Source organism: Lampris incognitus, chromosome 13 (genome assembly GCF_029633865.1).
Source record: "Lampris incognitus isolate fLamInc1 chromosome 13, fLamInc1.hap2, whole genome shotgun sequence".
In the NCBI taxonomy this organism is placed as follows: Eukaryota; Metazoa; Chordata; class Actinopteri; order Lampriformes; family Lampridae; genus Lampris; species Lampris incognitus.
In genome coordinates, this window is record NC_079223.1 from 23,137,550 (window position 1) to 23,156,880 (window position 19,331).

General features: G+C 42.7%; 3 protein-coding genes across 3 annotated transcripts in view; all 3 read right to left on the minus strand.

The window, feature by feature from the left end:
- ppp1r1c (protein phosphatase 1, regulatory (inhibitor) subunit 1C) overlaps positions 1–3,577 on the minus strand; it is a 29,132-nt gene extending 25,555 nt beyond the window's left edge. Inside the window, exon 1 of the mRNA XM_056291409.1 lies at positions 3,535–3,577. Within this exon, the coding sequence (XP_056147384.1) occupies positions 3,535–3,570 (36 nt within the window). The 5' untranslated portion in view covers positions 3,571–3,577. The remainder of the gene's footprint in view (positions 1–3,534) is intronic.
- On the minus strand, positions 104–2,891 carry LOC130122889 (uncharacterized). The gene is made up of 2 exons (XM_056291942.1): positions 2,881–2,891; positions 104–2,011 (listed from the first exon to the last, which is right to left on the minus strand). Exon 2 carries the CDS (start codon positions 1,940–1,942, stop codon positions 1,007–1,009), a length of 936 nt encoding a protein of 311 aa, XP_056147917.1. The 5' UTR covers positions 1,943–2,011; positions 2,881–2,891; the 3' UTR covers positions 104–1,006.
- Positions 3,578–9,539: 5,962 nt separating the features above from the next.
- On the minus strand, positions 9,540–18,698 carry plekha3 (pleckstrin homology domain containing, family A (phosphoinositide binding specific) member 3). The gene is made up of 8 exons (XM_056292289.1): positions 18,264–18,698; positions 17,006–17,122; positions 16,292–16,441; positions 15,928–16,049; positions 15,487–15,591; positions 13,820–13,863; positions 12,209–12,303; positions 9,540–10,173 (listed from the first exon to the last, which is right to left on the minus strand). Exons 1-8 carry the CDS (start codon positions 18,322–18,324, stop codon positions 10,064–10,066), a joined length of 804 nt encoding a protein of 267 aa, XP_056148264.1. The 5' UTR covers positions 18,325–18,698; the 3' UTR covers positions 9,540–10,063.
- Positions 18,699–19,331: the final 633 nt, after the last annotated feature.

Below are 19,331 nucleotides of genomic sequence, written 5' to 3' on the forward strand. Positions count from 1 at the left end.
TATGGTCTACCAGTCTTCTCTCTTAGCTTCCAGAGCTGAAAAAAATCTACTCCTATCTCCCAAATGAAAGCAAGAACAAGATCACTTAGACCACTGACTTTTTCATTTTTATTTTTCGGCTTATGCTGAAAACATGAGGAAGCCTCTGCGTCCTCATTTCGAAGTGCTTTTAATATTCATTCCTCAACGCTCAAAGGTTGAAAAACAAATTTTATTTCCTCAGTTCTCCTGACAATGTCAATACAGCTTTTTACAAATTGCAGAAAATCTTTAAGGAAAAAGGTAGGGACTAACATGTCATTTTACTAAAATGGGTTCCTCATATTTATACCTGTTTATCTAACAGGTCTAGGCTCATTTGATTGCAATTGTTGGGTTCATTGTCACATAAGTAAATTATACTATTCATTTTTTTATTGCGTTTTGTCCACAACATGTTACAGTGTAGGTGGGAATAGAAACCTTACACAAACTAGCTCTGGATAATATGTATCTTAAAGTAACAAAAAAAAATCTAATTAGCATCTAAAGCTAACGGTGTGTGAAAAAGGAAGCGCTATTGATCCATTCAGCAGAAAACACAACAGGGATGTGCTAGAATCCATAGAATGTTTAAGGTTGATTCATGCTTGGTAGTCCAACACTTCTGAAAACGTTGCACAACAGAAGTCTTGCATGCTTTGGTGAAAGGGCCGTGTCCTCTCTATCATACCGAAAACCAAGAGCACCTTCAGCCTGCAGTCAACAGCCTCAATGCAGCCTCCATTGTACCGTCCTATCTCTGATTGGCTCGGGCTCTGGCTGTAACCTTGTCCAACTGCACTTACAACTGTACACCTGTGGTTATGTTGCCCGTTTCTATCTACCCATGGCTCTTTTGGGAACCAGCCCAATTCTGGAGTTGAAGTTCTGACTCTACCTAATTCCCTGTGTCTCACTGTAACTCTGCTGACGTATGCCTCTGATTATGATAGACCAGCCATGATGAAGAGTGTTCATTCAGCCACTACATTTGTGTGCGTCGGCTGAAACTGCTCCAGTATGCGGGAGGCAAGGGGACGTGTGTGTTGTGCAAACAGCAACATGTGTGTGGTGTTATTGTTTGCAGATGTGCCTGGGGTGTGTTTGACACTTGCCGCAGTGTGTGTGCTAAGGGCATGGGCAACACAGGAAATGTATGTGTGGGTGGAGGTGGTTGTACTTCTTGCTCCCAAGACGAGAGAGGAGAAAACATTTGTTGTTGGTGATGCTGCCCATATTGATGTGCGTGTTGATATTGCTCTGGTTGCTGTTGTTGATAAAGATGCTGTTGGTTTGTTGGTCCTTGCAGCTGTTGCCATGGTAACCCAGTCTGCCACCACTGCATGGGTTGTGGTGGTGGTGGGCTGTTGCTTCTGTCTTGTCCCCCTCCTTGTGTCCCCTGCTCCTCCTCCTGCCTGAACGCCCCTCTCTCTGACGGGAGCTGAAGGACAAAAATGGGCATGGTGTGAAATGGTGTATCGCCATGTTTGCTGGATAACACCTGTAAGTGTAGCGTGGAGATGACGGACGGAGGACGGGAGAAAGAGGAGGGAGTGAAGGATGTAGGCAAAGAGTGAGATTTGAGGAGGGACAGTCTTCTATTCCTTCTCCCTGTCTTCTGTCCAGCCTCCTGACTCTCCATCCTCTCCTCTTGGCTTCCTTCCATCCCCCACTGTGTAACACTATCCATGCCCACTTGCTCAACCGCCCCGGCCTCATCTATCGCCACAGATCTTGATCCAGATCCAGATCCAGGTGTGTCCTGATCCAATCCAGGGCTTTGGGGTGTCCCCTTGGACGACGGTCCAATGCTGGAACTGGAGTCCGAGCTGGATTCTAGCTCGTCTGAATCCCAATCAAACTCTGGTCCGGAATTATTTGAAGCAGAGCTGGACTCGCTGTCATCCCTGCACCGAGGCATAGAGCCCCCCTTCTGGTCATAGCAGGCAGCACAGCGAGACAGACTCAGGAACCCCAGGCTTGATCCTGACTGCACAGATAGGCAGATATTATTCAATTAGTTGTCAGTGAACCAGTTTGCCAATCGGCCAACAGTCTGTCAACACGTCAGTAAGTGAAGAAATTTACTGCTTAGTGTAGTCAGTCAAAGTACAAATTTTCATAGTCAGTGAGTAATTTATTTATTTATTTCCCCCCTTTTTCTCCCCAATTGTATCCGGCCAATTACCCCACTCTTCTTCCGAGCTGTCCCGGTCGTTGCTCCACCCCCTCTGCCGATCCGGGGAGGGCTGCAGACTACCACATGCCTCCTCCGATACATGTGGAGTCGCCAGCCACTTCTTTAAACCTGAGAGTGAGGAGTTTGACCAGGGGGGAGTAGCACATGAGAGGATCATGCTATTACCCCCAGTTCCCCCTCGCGCCTGAACAGGCACCCCGACTAACCAGAGGAGGCGCTAGTGCAGCGACCAGGACACATACCCACGTCCGGCTTCCCACCCGCAGACATGGCCGGTTGTGTCTGTAGGGACGCCCGACCAAGCCGGAGGTAACACGGGGATTTGAACTGGCGACTCCCGTGTTGGTAGGCAACGGAATACACCGCCACGCCACCCGGGCGCACCTGTAAGTAAATTATTAAGGCCGTGAGTCCGTCGATCAGACAGTCATTTAAGCTGCAAATAACTTTTTCCATATACAGCGGCGTCGTGGGGGGGGGGCTACCAGGGCCCAGCAGGGAGTGGGGGGGGGCGCTCAGGAAGCCTGGAATTAAAAGTTTGTTTTGCAAATTTTTATTTCTCTAACTAATTAGTGTCATAATTTCAGTTAAAACTGGCTCAATACATCAGTTGGGAGACTTAAAAGAAAATAGTTGAGGCTCCCTGAGGCCCCACTCACCCCTTACAAAAGGTGTAAAATGGTTTAGTCCGTCCCTCACGAGCATCTCAGTGCAGCTCATCTAGTCCTGTCGCGAGTGACCGCTGATAAAAGCACAAGCACAGAGTCATGTCTTTCCCAAAGAAATCTGGGTTCCAGAATAGACAAGGAAAGGAAAGGAAAGGAAAGTAAGAGAAGGCAAAATGAGGCAAGACAACTATTGAGTTTACTGTGGAATAAACATCATGGGTGTCAGCATCAGTACCCTAAGATGCATCAAAGTTTGAAGTGATACTATACATTTTTTCTATCACTGCAAAGATAGTTAAAGTGGGTTAGGTTAAGTTAGATTAATGTACTATGATTGTAAATATACAGTATGCTAGAACTCAAAAAAGTGATGCGTGAGAGACAAAAGAGGAAAGGGGCCCACAGAGGTGGCTTATGTATAGGGCCCAGCATTTTGTGCTTCACCCCTGTCCATATATCATGTATTTTGTGCATATTTGCATAACATTTATTTGATCGGTCTTTCTGTTACTTAGGTTTAGTGGAATGAGTAGATTCATTGTCTTTATTTGGCCTGTTATTTAGTTATATAAAGAATAACACAGTGCCTGAGGAGAGAGTAGATTTACAGATTACCCCTCTGGAAAATAATACAGCCAAACTCACCACCTTTTTCCCATGCTCCTGTCCTTCATCTCGCATCTCTTCAGCACACTATTGGCAAGATGGATAAAGAGTGAGCAAATAAGTTAAGCGTTTAGTTTTGCAGGCTAGTTTTTATTAGACGTAAGACTGCAGTAATCATAAAAAGACAAATAGGTGTGCCATAGATAAACAGAGACAATATCTCCTTCATCAGCCGCTCGATTTAGCCGACAAGCAACTATGAGACTGACACGTGTCCTCCAGCTCACTGTGGGTAGAAACAACATTACACGTTCAGACCTGGACAGAGGTGACTGTGGAAGAAATCCAAGAGAAGTAAGGATAGAAGATTATTTCATCAGAGCTTTCCACTACCGGCAGACTCTGCATGTCTGATGTGTGTGTGAATGGGAGAGCCTTCATGTTAGGAATCAGGAGGAACACTTGGTAGTTTCGTTTCATGCACTTGCGCACACGAAATGAAACGAAGCATCGTTTCCCCCATCCCACAGCAGTGCAACACAAAGACAAAAACACACATCCAAAAACTACAAGAACACATATATCCAAACTAACACATATATCTAAACTAAAAAACAACAAAAAAATCACTGTCCAGGAGAACGAACGCCAACCAGGATGACTGTCAGAACTGCCGGTCTGCATGGGCTAGCAGTTAGCTTAGCCTGCCCCGCTTCTGTATCCTGTCAGACCGTTAGCCTACAAATTATAAATCATTTTGGCCAATCTGTGGGGCAAAGTTTGATAAAATAGTGCTCCAAGACAAACAGGCCCATTTTAACATGGCATTACTGCAGGAACTACAGCGGCTCTACAATCAGTCTTCCCTCCCAGATAGCAAACTTGCTGTGGCCCGGACCTGTCCCACACCCCAACACTTTCATCTGGGCCACATACCGCGTGGAATGATGGCACTTGGGCAGTCCGCTCCTGTTTGCCAGATCTGGGCCAGAACCAAGCCATAGCAATGCCGCATGTGCCACATATTTGCCAAAGGCGGCCCATATTTGTTTTGTGATATTTGAGCCATATTCACCATTTACCACACGGGCCACTTCAGGGTCACATCCAGATTACATGTTGCAGAGAGCACCACATCATGCCAGAAAAGGCCCACGTTTGATTTGGCATATTAGGGCCATATTTGCTATTATACATATGGGCCACCTCAGGCTCACATCCATTTTGTCAGGGCCAGAAGAAGGCCATCAGTGCCGCATCGTTGCCTGAAGTGGCCCACATCCGGATGCTATCTGGGCTTTTATCTATCTGCAGACGTTGAACGAGGCATAAAAGTATTTTAAAAAAATCTCTCTTCTAACAAACTCACTACTGTAAAATGGTGGCTAAACCAGGAATGCCATGGTAAAAATATTTTAACAGAAAAAAGGACACGTACCCCGACCTGCAGCTCCTCAGAGGAAATCGCTGGAGAGCAGCTGCCCTGCTCCTCTTGAGCCAAGATCCAGGATGTAGCTTGACTATCAGGTTGTGCAAACAGGCGTGTTTATGTACAGGCAAAAGTGTGCATGTGTGTTTGTGTGTTTGTGTGTGTGTGTGTCAAAGACTCGAATAGACACAATCACACCCTTTGTAAACACACACACAGGCAGAGCCCTATACCACAACACCTCATTTACTCCCGCTGATACTAGGTATGTTTCCTTCTGGGTTTTAGCACTGTATTGTCCTTTATCTTGACTCTTTGGCCACTTCAAAGTATAATGCTATATGTCTCAATGCATGCTCAATAATCCAGGTGTAGATCCCACAAAAGTTGAATCGGTTCATCTGGACGTGAAGTTAAGTGGGAAAACGTTTCGTCACTCATCCAAGTGACTTCGTCAGTTCTCAGATGACTGCAGGTATCGCCAGCCTTACAAACACATAAAGTTATAAACGTATAAACGGTACAGTTGCATAAAAACTGAAACTGGAGGTCGAACACCGGTTTCATATGCAAGTTGCCATGACCATTAATTACAATGGTCATGTGTACTATTCACAGATGATTGGGGAATAGCTGCAGTGGTACGATGCTATGGGAATTCTGATTTGTTCAGATGTAACAAATACTGCATTGCACTATAAAATCACTCTGCATAAAAATGAATTACATGTAAGGATAGACAAGTACTCATGATCAAAAACCGTAAAAGATGGGCTCAGATTAACTATATACATTATTGTTCAACTTTGGGTATAATAAAAGTAGAAAGCTACCCCAGTTGGCCGTCACACAACACTGGATATCCAATCACCCTGGGTAATTAATGACGAAAATGCATCTTCAGGCGTTTTTGTGTGGGTGTGGCCATACTCGAGCTGAGCTCCAAGCTCACCGCCCACCACTTGCCACGAACCCTCTCTCTATAAGCCAGGAAACACCATGTACATACACTGAAGATTTTTTTTAATATATACACACACTCTATTGGTCCTCATAGGGAAATTGCACTCTGCATTTAACCCATCCTAGCTGTGTAACAAGGAGCAGTGGGCAGCCACCGTGCAGCACCCTTCATACTCATATGGTTACAGTAAAGAAAAAATATTTTGTTTGGAAACACACACACACAAGAGAGAGAGAGAGAGAGAGAGAGAGAGAGAGAGAGAGAGAGAGAGATGGACAAGAATGAGTTGACTTGGATCTCAAAGTTTTTATTCAGACCAGTGTTACAACCCTGTTTAATTTGTGCAGGGACAGTTAAGGCATTTAAAGCTCTCTTCTGGTTTGGCCAAACTGAACAGCCTTGCAGATTAACACACAGACATACCAATTACTGATTCACAATAAACAGAATTTGAAATGCTGTTGAATGAATTTAGCGCTCTCTTGTCCCTCCTTTCATCACTGACAAGCAAGAAGAGACATACTGACAGTTTAATTTGTACAACGAGCATTTTCCTTTCTCCAGAACTGCTATGTTGGTAATGACGTGCACCAGTGGCTTTGCAAAAGCAGAAAATGATTAAGTAAACACCAGAAGACAATTAGCAAACATCACATGAAACCTGCAAGGCAAAGTGCAGGGCCAAGTCCCAGCAAGCTTTTCTCTAGTCTCAGAGGACATAATGTGTAACCTCAGGAGACTTCTTTTTCACTTTTAAGAGAAAGAGAGAACACAGAGATAAGAGGTCAAATGAAGAGAGGGAGGTGAAGAGTGGATAAATAAAAACAAGGGCAGAACCCTACCTTGGTTCTTGGCACAAGTCAAAAAAGTCGTGGGTCACGACCTCCATCCATATTTTGACTTCTGGTTTTAATCGGTTCGGTTCGGGTTGGATCATTTCATTACATTCAACATGTTTAATAGAGTCTATAATAAAGTTGCTAGTAGAATACAGTAAAAACACAAGGAAACGAAAGCACAAGATGCCTCGACTCAAACAGTATTTTTTTTAAACAGTGGTGAAAAACACATTCTTCAGAAAAGCTTTGGAGAAATTTCAAAAAAGTTGTAACATTCACTGAAGTGAAAGGTCACATATAAAGCGGCTTTAATTCTACTTTATCTTACAGAGAAAGTCACTGTCTATAGACAAAATACTTCCTTTTTTCTTAAAACACAGTGAAGACAATACTATTACCATCAACAGTACCTATATCAACTCCATCAGTCAGAAGCAATCAAGAACGGGACTTTTTTTTTTCCTTGTACAAAACAACCAGTCTGAAGTTTCCAGGGGGGAAGGAAAGCGGTGCAACACATTGCATTTGAATGTTTGAACACGTCAGTATCTCATTGGCAGAGTTTCATGAACAGGGGTCCAGTTTATGAGAGCCATAGCCTGCTATGGCCATTTCCATTTCAAAGGCTCAGATGTCACATCTTACAAAAGGCAAATACTTGAAGAATTTTCAGAAGTCACAGTAAATGTCCAAAGCAGTAGTATGTAAGATGTGACGCAACAAAATACAAAAAGAAAAAATAAATCCATGATTTAAGGACGTTACAAGTGAATTAACCTTCTTTAATGAAAAGTACACTAAGGTAGACAGACCACTGGTTTTCCTTCCTGGTCACGGGACAAGTGATGGCACAATTAGATTACATTGTTACAATGGTGCAAAGAAGAGCAAAAACATTCTGTGGTGCCAAGTATCGATTTCATCCATCCATTATCCAAGCCGCTTATCCTTATCAGGGTCACGGGGATGCTGGAGCCTATCCCAGCAGTCACTGGGTGGCAGGCGGGGAGACACCCTAGACAGGCTGCCAATCCATCACAGGGCCCACACACACACACACACACACACACACACACCCAGGGACAATTTAGTATTGCCGATTCACCTGACCTACATGTCTTTGGACTGTGGGAAGAAACCGGAGCATCCAGAGGAAACCCACGCAGAACATGCAAACTCCACACAGAACGCGACCTGAGATGACCCCCCCAAGGTTGGATAACCCTGAGGTTCGAACCCAGGACCTTCTTGCTGTGAGGCAACCATGCTAAACACTGCACCACTGTACCGCCCCTGAAGGGGCTTAATGAATAAAGATGTCTGGTTGAAGGATCTTGGACAGAGACCAGCAGAAGTCAGTCAAGCTGAGCTCACGTGGCCAGTCGGGGGGGGGGGGGGGTCCCATATAATAATTATAATGGTGTAGCCTGCCTAAGTTAATTAACCTCTGTTTATGTGCAGTTTTGTTTTTGTATCTATTTTAAGTGCTGTGAAACACTACGTGGAAAAAAAACATGACATTTCAGTTCAGTGCATTTTTCAAAAATCAAAGATTTACTGCTATCAGCGACCCACAATGACCCAGATTCATCGCTCTGATGATGTAGTGACTGGTGTTTATCAATCCGTCACCTCTTTTCCTGTCATAAAGGTGGAAGTGGCAACAAGGAATAATGAGAGTACCAGCAACAACCAGAAAATAAAATGGGGCTTAGTATTCTTAGCTCATTAAGAACGATCCTGCCAGTAGTAAATGACATGGGGCAGGGCATTTTTCATTAACCTTCACCACCAGATTTTCACAGTCTTGGATTCAAACAGGTCGCTCACTGAATTAAAGTGCATTCCATACTCACAATGGGTGGGGTATAACTCCAGTTAAACCCCTACAGACACAATTGGCCGTGTCTGTGGGCGAGAAGCCAGACGTGGGTATGTGTACTGGTTGCTGCACTAGCGCCTCCTCTGGCTGGTCGGGGTGCCTGTTCAGGGGGGAGGGGGAACTGGGGGGAATAGCATGATCCTCCCATGCACTACTACATCCTCCTGGTGAAACTCCTCACTATCGGGTGAAAAGAAATGGCTAGCAACTCCACATGTATCGGAGGAAGCATGTGGTAGTCTACAGCCCTCCCCAGATCGGCAGAGGGGGTGGAGCAGCAACCAGGACGTCTCAGAGAACAGGGTGATTGGCCAGGTACAATTGGGGAGAAAAAGGGGGGAAATTTAAAAAAAAGGGGGGGTAGACCCTAACTCATCGTTAATGCATCACAGGCTCTTGCAATTGTATGTGCATATTATATGTTACATTAGCGACTCTTTAGTTCCCCCAGCACTGGTTTATGAATTTGGTAGTTGAAATTTTTTCATGAATTTTGTAATCCGTATTTGTAAATAATATTTATGCACTGTATAGTTCCATAGAAGAAAGTAATAGATGTGACAAAACATGAAAATTAACTCAATTTTTGTTTTGTTACTTCATTACAACTGCTAAGAAAACTGATGGGACCAGTAAAAATTGGCAAGGGACAAGCAGTTTTATGGGGGGAAAAAAATGTTTTTCCAAAGGGATAGACTATAATGTGGAGTTCACTGTTCTTTCTACTTAGTTACAACTTCTGGAAAAGGAGGTCCAACAGTACGGCTCTGGAAAACTTAAGCTGCATGTAAGGGCTAACAGCTAACTACTTACTTCGTGGTCTTTCAGTCAACACATCACCATTATTCGATGCAGCACATTTCAAATACTGACATATGTCTTATTTGGCTGCAGTCAGCACTTGGTCTGCTGCAGCTCAGGGGAGGGAGGGCTCGTTTGATTTCACCTACCACCAGTAAGCTGTGTGTTGATGGCTGCTCCATGCTCACAAGACAACATATGTATACCACACACAACCTGTACATGGACTAAAGTAGAGGACAAAACAAGCAATCCCAGAGCAAAAGAAAAATTGCAAGAGGGAACCAGGCTTGAGTCTGCCAAGCAATTTAACTATGCATAAATGCTCCAGGGTGTGTGTGTAAATGCTATATCAGATTTAAAGAGGTGGGTAAATGGCGATTATGTGTGTTTATCCTCCACTACACCCGCTTACAGGTCATACAAATAGAAAAGTCTTGGGTGGAGCGGGCATGCAGAGATTTCTGAATGTGGACTAGGTCACAAGTTCCAAAGTTTAACAAGGCTGTGATGATGACAATGATGTCAACATCTCACCTTTTCTCATCTCCACATAGCTGCCAAGAAGACTCTGCTGTTTTGGACTTTTGAACCAATGAACAGACCTTGGCTGTGGAAGAGGCTGATTTAAACAGGTTTAAATGGACGGACCATTACATTGACAGGTCAGTGTCTGTGTCTGTGGCCGTGGTCTTTGGACTGACCGCTCCGGTTCTCTCCTCAGGGATAGAAGACGAATCACTGTTGAAAGTTGACAGCACACCTGGAATAGGCAGAGTTGTACACATAACAGTTACACAGCTGGGTTAGACTGCATAGACTTGTTTCTAATTAGATTACATTTTCAAAATTCCAACTTCAACTGCTGTTTCTGACAGCAGCATGGTGCAGTAAATACAGCAGCAACCCTTAAACCAGTGGGAATCAATCATCGCTTCGAATAATGTGAGGGAGACTTACTGTTTTTTATCTACAAGTCAATATTTCAGCTCAGATGGACAGTGGATTCTGAAAATGCAGGGGCAAAAGTAATGGTCTTCACTGCCTTTTTTTTACCTCTTAACTGTTTCACGCCCTGTTGAACTCTATCTTCAAAGTTCTTTTTCAACTTTCCCTTAAGGTACTTGTCCACTATCGGTCTCGTGCAAGTATTTAGCCTTAGATGGAGTTTACCACCCGCTTGGGGCTGCATTCACAAACAACCCGACTCCAAGAAGACTGGACCCCGGCACAATGAGGGCCGTTACCAGCCTCACACCGTCCGCAGGTTGAGCCTCGATCAGAAGGACTTGGGCCCCCAACCAACACCGGGCACGGTGTAAAAGTCAAGGTGCATTTCAGTCATTACTCCTTCAACTTCATAGCTCTTATGTTGGTTATGTTAATTGATATATATATATGTTTTTTTTTGGGGGGGGGGTTTCCCCCCTCTTTTTCTCCCAATTATATTCAGCCAATAACCCCATTCTTCCAAGCTGTCCTGGTTGCTGCTCCACCCCCCTCTGCTGATCCAGGGAGGGCTGCAAACTACCACGTCTCCTCCGATACATGTGGAGTCGCCAGCTGCTTCTTTTCACCTGACAGTGAGGAGTTTTGCCAGGAGCATGTAGTGTGTGGGAGGATCACGCTATTCCCCCCAGTTCCTCCTCCCCCCTGATCAGGCGCCCCGACCAACTTGAGGAAGCACTAGTGCAGCGACCAGGACATACACCCACATCCTGCTTCCCACCCGGAGACACGGCCAATTGTGTCTGTAGGGACACCCGACCAAGCTGGAGGTAACACTGGGATTCAAAATGGCGATCCCCGTGTTGGCAGGCAATGGAATAGACCGCTACACTACCCGGATGCCTATGCTAACTGATATCTTTAATTGGAGGGTGATAGAAACTGCAAAATAAACATGACAGTTCATAGCCTTAGTAAATATTACAGTAATTCATTATACTGCCTGTACTAAAATGTAATTGGCCTGTAGTATGCATTCTCAAAATTTAGCCAGTGTATAATTTTTAAACTCCTAAAAGGATTAAAAAAAATGTCCAAAAGATATGTAGGTCAGGTGAATCAGCAATATTAAATTGTCCCTAGGTGTGAATGTGTCGGCCCTGTGACAGTCTGGCAGCCTGTCCAGGGTGTCTCCCCACCTGCCACCCAATGACTGCTGGGATAGGCTCCAGCAACCCGCGACCCCAATTGGGATAAGCGGCTTGGATAATGGATGGATGGGAATTGAATAAAAGGATCGATTAGATTACAGTCTCCTTTAAGCACTAACTGATACCCAGGCTGTAGCTGAGCTAATGCTTTTGGTTCCTGTAAATATTCTCTTGACTGTGTTATACTAGTGTAATATTAAAATCTTTGAAAAACACAAATCAATTAGGGCTGGGCAATAAATAAATATTATCATTTACTGTCTTTCATTGGTATTGTATCAGGATGGAATTTGGATAATGTCAAATGGTGATGCACAATTTTATTGTCTAAATTGATGACACAGAGAATCTAGAACCTAAAATCTCTCACAATATGAGGTCTGAAAACCGGCTTTGGTTTTATATTACACTTTACACTGACAAAAAAAGTTTAATGCGATGAACCTCAGATTCTTAAACATGGTATTTTTGCATATGTAGGCAGATATTGTGATATACAATGATATTGTGTAAAATTCTATGATTATTGTGACAATATATTCCATACCCCCGATAGGATTGATAGAAACCCAACTGTGTGTGTGTGTGTGTGTGTTCGTCTTTTAAGTGTGAGGCAGATTGTGTGCTTCTTTATCTTACGGTCAGTATCATAGACAGAACTGTCTGAGCAGGTCCTGTTCCTGCGCTGAGTTGACCTTTGACCTCCAAACACAAATTCCTTCGGAACACCTGACCTGGTGAAAATACCAAAATTAGAATACCATACCAGCTCCAACATTTCTTTAAATAATGTCAGGTAGACTTAAAATTGAAAGGCAATGAATGTGGAACTTTTTTTTTTAATCTATTTGCAGTGATAAAACATGGAAGCAAATTGTAGAAAGAAAGAAAAGAAAATAGCGAAGGACTGCTACAGTCATTTGGTTGTGATGGTCAAGATGAACTTCACTTTGCAGGCAAGATAAAATTCACTGGCAAGTTAGTGACAGGAAAAGCACTACAGAATCAACAGCTGATCAAACTCCCGATTCAAAGCAGAATCCATAATTTGACTGATTTTTCTTTTCTTTGCATTCTTATGATTACAAACACACAATCAAATATAGCATGGGAAAACAAGTTTTACACACACACACACACACACACACATATATATATATATATAGTATATACATATATGCACTCAGACTTATATTTTCACTAGAAATGATTCCTGCTAAGGTGGAAAGGCCACTTCAATAGCATTTAGACCAGGTGATACTAATCCTCCACTAAAATAACCAAAAATACATGTTTTGAACAACCAAGTGCAACTGGACTTGGTATATATCCGTGAAGACGTTTCGCCTCGCATCCAAGAGGCTTCCTCAGTTCGCGCCTTTCTGACTAGACCAAGCTAGTCTGACTGGCTGGTGATGAGACTCAGTATTTATCCTCTAGGAGTCGTTGTCAGACCTATTGATATGCGTGGCTCTTTGTGACCAGATGTTTACCAACGCTCGTCGCTCTATAGCTCTGACAACGACTCCTAGAGGATAAATACTGAGTCTCATCACCAGCCAGTCAGACTAGCTTGGTCTAGTCAGAAAGGCACGAACTGAGGAAGCCTCTTGGATGAGAGGCGAAACGTCTTCACGGATATATACCAAGTCCAGTTGCACTTGATTCAACTCCTTTGGATAACCATGACCTGGATGAATGAGAACATTCACAGACATGTTTTGAACAAACATTCAGAGCATGCAACATTAAAACTATCTATTCAAACTAGTCTGCTAATGTTAGGAAAAATTATTATGCACCATTCAAATTGTAGTAATACTGCCACCTAGAGACCACTTGTATGGCCTGAGTCAGTGGTGAGAAATCAAGGTCCAGGAGAATGCAAGTTTACGTTCCTGCCAAGCACCACATCGACCAATTGAACAATTTAGCTTTTCTAGTCTGGCTGAAGTTTTCTAATTATTGAAATAAGCCTCACGTGGTGTTGGGGTTTAAATGTATAAGGTTCCTTTAAGTCTGATTGATTAGGCAGCATGAGAAAATATTTAAGATGACATTTCTGTTTTCTATGCCTGTTTTCAAAACAGACTAGTTTGGGAGTCTCAGGCTAGCATAAGGCAAGTTTTACAGGAAGAAAAATCCACCACTAGATAACCGCTGGGATTGCCCATAACAACGACAAAGTACATTAAGGAGAGGGTCAGTCAGAGAGCTAGACAGGCAGCCTGTGTGAATATATAAACTCACCTGTCAAAACTGTATGTTCCAGGGTGACTGATGGACCTCTTCATCTAGGTAGACAGACAGAAAGTCACACATAAATGCAGACAGATGCCCTTTAGCAAACAGTTTCAATACCTTCCACTTTTTCATTTTCCTTTGAAAGAAAAGGAAGACAGGTTTAGCAATGAAAATGTATTTTCACACAGCAGAACACAACAGAGGTAGCTTTGGCTATCTGAGGCTTAGAAAATGAATCATGGCACTGATGCCATTGTGCAGCTTGTCAACCCCATGCAGCGCCCCGGTCCCTTTATTTGTACCTCTTACTTTCAAATAATTCTTAGAAGGATTAACAAGTGGAGCAATATCCCTCACTTGTAGCAGAAACATGAATGCCTTTTTAAAATTTCCTGCAAGACGTACTGTAACAAAACAGACAAGGAAAGGAATTGGGTAGAAATAGCCACTGCTCTGGATTTATCGGGTGAATGACAGCTAGCTGCCCAGCAAGCTGCAAAAGGCGTGTCTGAGTGTGGGGTAAGAAGATGAAATAAAACCATTATAATAAAACGTTTCTGAGAGTTGGGAGACTAAGTGATAACCATTAAGTGTGTGATGTCCTGTTTTGGCATAATTGTCCTGTATCTGAAAGACAAAAAAATCTGTCCTAACGTGCAGTCTCCCACATGTTCAATATTGGTTAGGATTTGAAATGTCCTCTAGGGTGTATCAGGCATAAGATAACACACACACACACACACACACACACACACACACACACACACACACACACACACACACACACACACACACACACACACACACACACACACACACACACACACACACACACACAAGCATTTATATATACACAAGTATATAATAAATATATACACACACACACACACACACACACAAGTATATATAACAAGTATAAAAGTAACCTGCTTGTTCTCTCTCTCATTTATATCTTGTTTATATACAGATTTATTATGTGCATGTTTTTTTTAACTAATAAATATGTTGAAACAGATGTGATGACTCATAATTAAGTTTCCTTTATTAATCCCCTTGGGGCAATTAATTTACTGCAAATTAACCCATCCTAGCTGTGATCTGTGTAGCTAGAAGCAGTGGGCTGCCGCCTTCATGCTGTGCCTGGGGACCAACTCCAGTTCTTTTCCCATTGCCTTGGTCAGAGGAACAGACAGGAGTATAAACCCTAACATGCATGTTTCTTTTGATGGTGGGGGAAACCGGAGCACCCAGAGAAAACCCACTGCAGACGCGGGGAGAAGATCCAAACTCCACACAGAGGACGACCTGGGATGACCCCCAAGGTTGGACAATCCCAGGGTTCGAACCCAGGACCTTCTTGCTGTGAGGTGACAGTGCTAACCACTGGGCCACCATGCCGCCCATAATCTGGTTTATTTCAAGAAAGTAATTTTGGCTAGTGGAGATTCTGAGTAGTTAGCAACTTTAAAATCTATTTGCCATAGTGACTGTTGCTCCAAAAAGTTAATTTCAAGCCCTTATTGCATGTATAGCTGTGCAATGTTATCAGAGTGATGCATTAACATTAAATTACTCCAAAAAATGTACCAGACTGTTTTTCCCTAAATTTTCAACTCTGCCTCTAAATGTTTTAGCTTGGGGATGCAAGTGTTCCTGTAAATAAAGCAACCAACCCGCTCAGGTGGTCTGAGATCAGGGGTTAAGCTGTGGTTGGCCAGGGTCATACATTCTTCCAAAGTCTTGATGAAGGTTGCACAGGTCGCACTTAGGAGGGAAGACTGGAGAGAGAGCAAAAGAAAGAGAGAAAAATACATTAAGAAACAGAAAAAGTATAACAACAAATCATTTATAGGAAGTTTAGCAACTGGGAGCACAAATTACAACATCGCATGCAACACAATTGTGCAAATCAATAAAATCTGGTGAAAAATAGTACAAAAATGAAAATAAAACTTAAATTTTTCGTTACTGCAACAAATGATGGATGACAAAGAACTTGGTCTTACATACTGAGTGAGTGCCCTACAAAAAGGGAAACCTTTGTTTAAACTAGTTTGTACAAAAGGTTACACAAAAAAAAACAGTCTAAGGTAATGAGATTATGTGATGATTACCTCAGAGTTGGACGTGGCTTGTGTGTCAGCAGTGTATTGTGATTGGATTGTTTGGACCTGCTGGACCAGAAGGTCACAGTAGAGACGGAGTTCAGACATCTTAGTCCTCAGACAATCTGGACCTAGCAGAACACAAACAAGTATGCATGAATACACATGCAGGCATGCTCACACATATAGTCAGACAGATAGCATTCTGACAGTCTGGGCCTAAAGCCAGATACATCTACAGTCACGAAGTCGCAAAAAAACATCAATTAGTCAAATACTGATTGTAAGACAAACACAGTGAGAGATCCACAAAGTGACATTTTGTCAAAGACAGAGAGACAGACACACTCAGATGAGCACTTACAAGTCATACCTTTGTGTTTATGACTGTCTAATGTTCCTGCCTTAGATGAGCCCAAAGCAACCAGCCATCTCTGTCTCTCTGCAGCATTAACAGCTCTGACATAAAAATGTTGTTCACCTGGAATTATTAGCTCCAGGCGTGTTGGATCTGTAGGATGGACTGAAATTAAAATATATACATATATTATATAAAGCAATATTGCAAAAGTCACATTAGTCAGATCTGGAATCTGTTTTTATTTGCCAAGTATGTCTCCACATAGAAAGACTTACTTGGTGGGTTATGACATGGAAATGCTGCCTGCCCCCATGATAATATTGGCCCGAAAATCACTTGGATGTGAAAAATGGCACTAAACTCAAATCAATTAAAAAACATTTAAGTCTATAAACTATAGACCAATTCCACAATTTAATGACATTATTTTTTATAATTCATCTTCCTTGTGTCTTAAATTCATGGGCCCCCACGGATCAGTGTAAGGTCAAACTCAGTCTCCAAGAAAAACCAATGTGATCAACCTGAGAGATTGGTCTGGCTTGCGATGCTATATCACTAATATCTCCAGAGAAATGCTAGTGTATTGTAATTGCTAATCCCCCGAGATAAGTTGGATTTGTGGGATGGTCTGAAAAGAATAACATAGCATTAACAGTGTCAGTGTTGAAACAACACAGCTCTCCTGGAATAATAAGTTCCAGACATGTTGCAGCCCTGCCTTACCTTTGATATCACAGACAGACATCTTAATGGATCCTTTGCTTCCTTTACCAACGTCATCCTCACTGTCATAATAGGATATGACGCCATTCTCTAAGACGAACCAACGGGGCTGCCAACCTGAGGATCATATACAGTGGATAACATGTAGCTGAATACAATGTAATATAGACAATAGGCATATGCAAATCATCCTTTTATCATAGGAGCCCCAAAGAGGCACCAGTGTGAGTGGTCCTAATGAAAATGGAGCCCCAAACTAAAGCCCATGCTGCTCAAAAGCAATAATATAAACAAACATGTAAAAATCAAGAGTTTGCCAGGCAGCTGGTCTAAAATAAAATAAAATGTATAAATTCGCCATTCGAGAAAACCTGTATCTAATTAACCTCTCAGACTATTTACTTGTGTCTGTGAGGGAGAGAGAGATTTTCAGCAGGCGACGAGAGGTTTATAGACACTACCACTGTGTGTGTGTGAGAGAGAGAGAGAGAGAGAGAGAGAGAGAGAGAGAGAGAGAGAGAGAGAGAGAGAGAGAGAGAGAGAGAGAGAGAGAGAGAGAGACAGAGACAGAGACACAGAGAGAGAGAGCGAGAAAGAGACAGAGACAGAGAAAGAATTTCAGCAGGCGATAAGAGGTTTATGGACACTGTACCACTCTGTGTGTGTGTGTGTGTGTGTGTGTGTGTGTGACCCCGTAGATCAGCAGGCAATGATTTAAGTTTATGGACACTGTACCACTTTATATTGTGTTTGCGTTCATGCAAGAAAAAAAACGTTCAAAAACTTTTGAACTCTTGGAAACTGTTCTGTTTGTAATATTTTGACTGATGCCCCTAGGATAGTCGGTACATGTATGACTATGTTGATGCATTATGGCATAATTGATGTGCCTCTTGTGCACGGATCTGAATGCAATTCTGAAATACTGAAGTCGGATTGCAGATCTGCCAAATCCAGCTCTCTCTAGCACGTGTATGACAACTCAAAATCACCCATTTTTATCAAAAATCATTACAAATTCATACGGATTTATGACACTTCATGGTGGCGTGCACTCATGCCGGCTTATCTGGGGCATCCAGATGCTTGTATTGTCTCTCTTGGGACGTATGGCATGCACATTTGGCTGCCATTACTTGACGTGCAGTTACTTTTGTGACTTATTGACATGGTCGGTTTATCTTTACCCGTCAGCGAAAAAGACAAACCGACAGACATGCATGCATACCTACAGACGACACGCAGAGATATCGCTCACCTGTCATGTAATTCGTCCACTTGTACAGAATTCCTTCCATGGCTCGTTCGGCTAGCCACATTGGCTAACTCCCAAGGCTAACAGTTAGCTTGTCCCCGTTCCTCCCAATACCGTAGGCTTCAGTTTAGGGCGAGGTCATCCCAACCCGTTGCCGTTACCTAGTTACCCGGTTAGTGATCAATAAACGATAACCGACGAGCTAGTCTATCTAACGAACCAGCGACGGAGGGGTCACGATAAAAAAGCATTCAGCAAACGAGGAGCGTAGCTCTCCATTGACGAACAGCGGAGGTTACACAACATCCATCCCCTTTTTTCAAACTGTGATTATAGACACGAGGAAGATAAACCGCTACTTCGGAAACATGTGGACGGCTTTCTGGATCATTTGGGTAACCCGACAACTTTTGGACGGAGTCATTAGGTTCCGACTAAACTAGGAAGTCAGCTGATGTGTTGGGGGGGCGGATAAAATAAAAATGTCAACAAAGTAAAAGCGCCGACGCCTTTTCTTTAGGAAGCTGAAAATGTAAAATTAAAAGCATCTGACTTGACCATTGACGCAGGTTATCTCTGTATTTTTGGGAAGCCGATCGGCGAGAAACTGGAGCACAAAAGCCTGCAAACTTTACCCCCTCTGCAAAACCGAGAGGCAGACCCCGGCAGGACTTCCGTTTGAAATCTTCAGTACACGCTCATCATCCACGATGCTTTCCCCTTGATTAACCCTCTCTGCTTTTATTCGTTACAGCTGCTATTTATGGAATCTGTCTGACCAGTTTTATTTTGATATTATTCAATTTCATTAGTCTTTTGTGTCTTATTTTAGCGTGGTTCATTTTTTTGTGCTTTTACCTCTCCATTTATTTCCAAGGTCTGTTTCTTTTGTCATTACCTTATTTTATCTGTGAACTTGTTTAATGTAAAGTGCGTTGCATTTTAATGTGCAAAATGTTATATAAATTGATTGACTGATTAATTGATTCATTCATTCATTCATTCATTCATTTATTCATTCATTCGTTCATCATTCAGTCATTGTATGAAACAGTAGTATAACGATTTGGA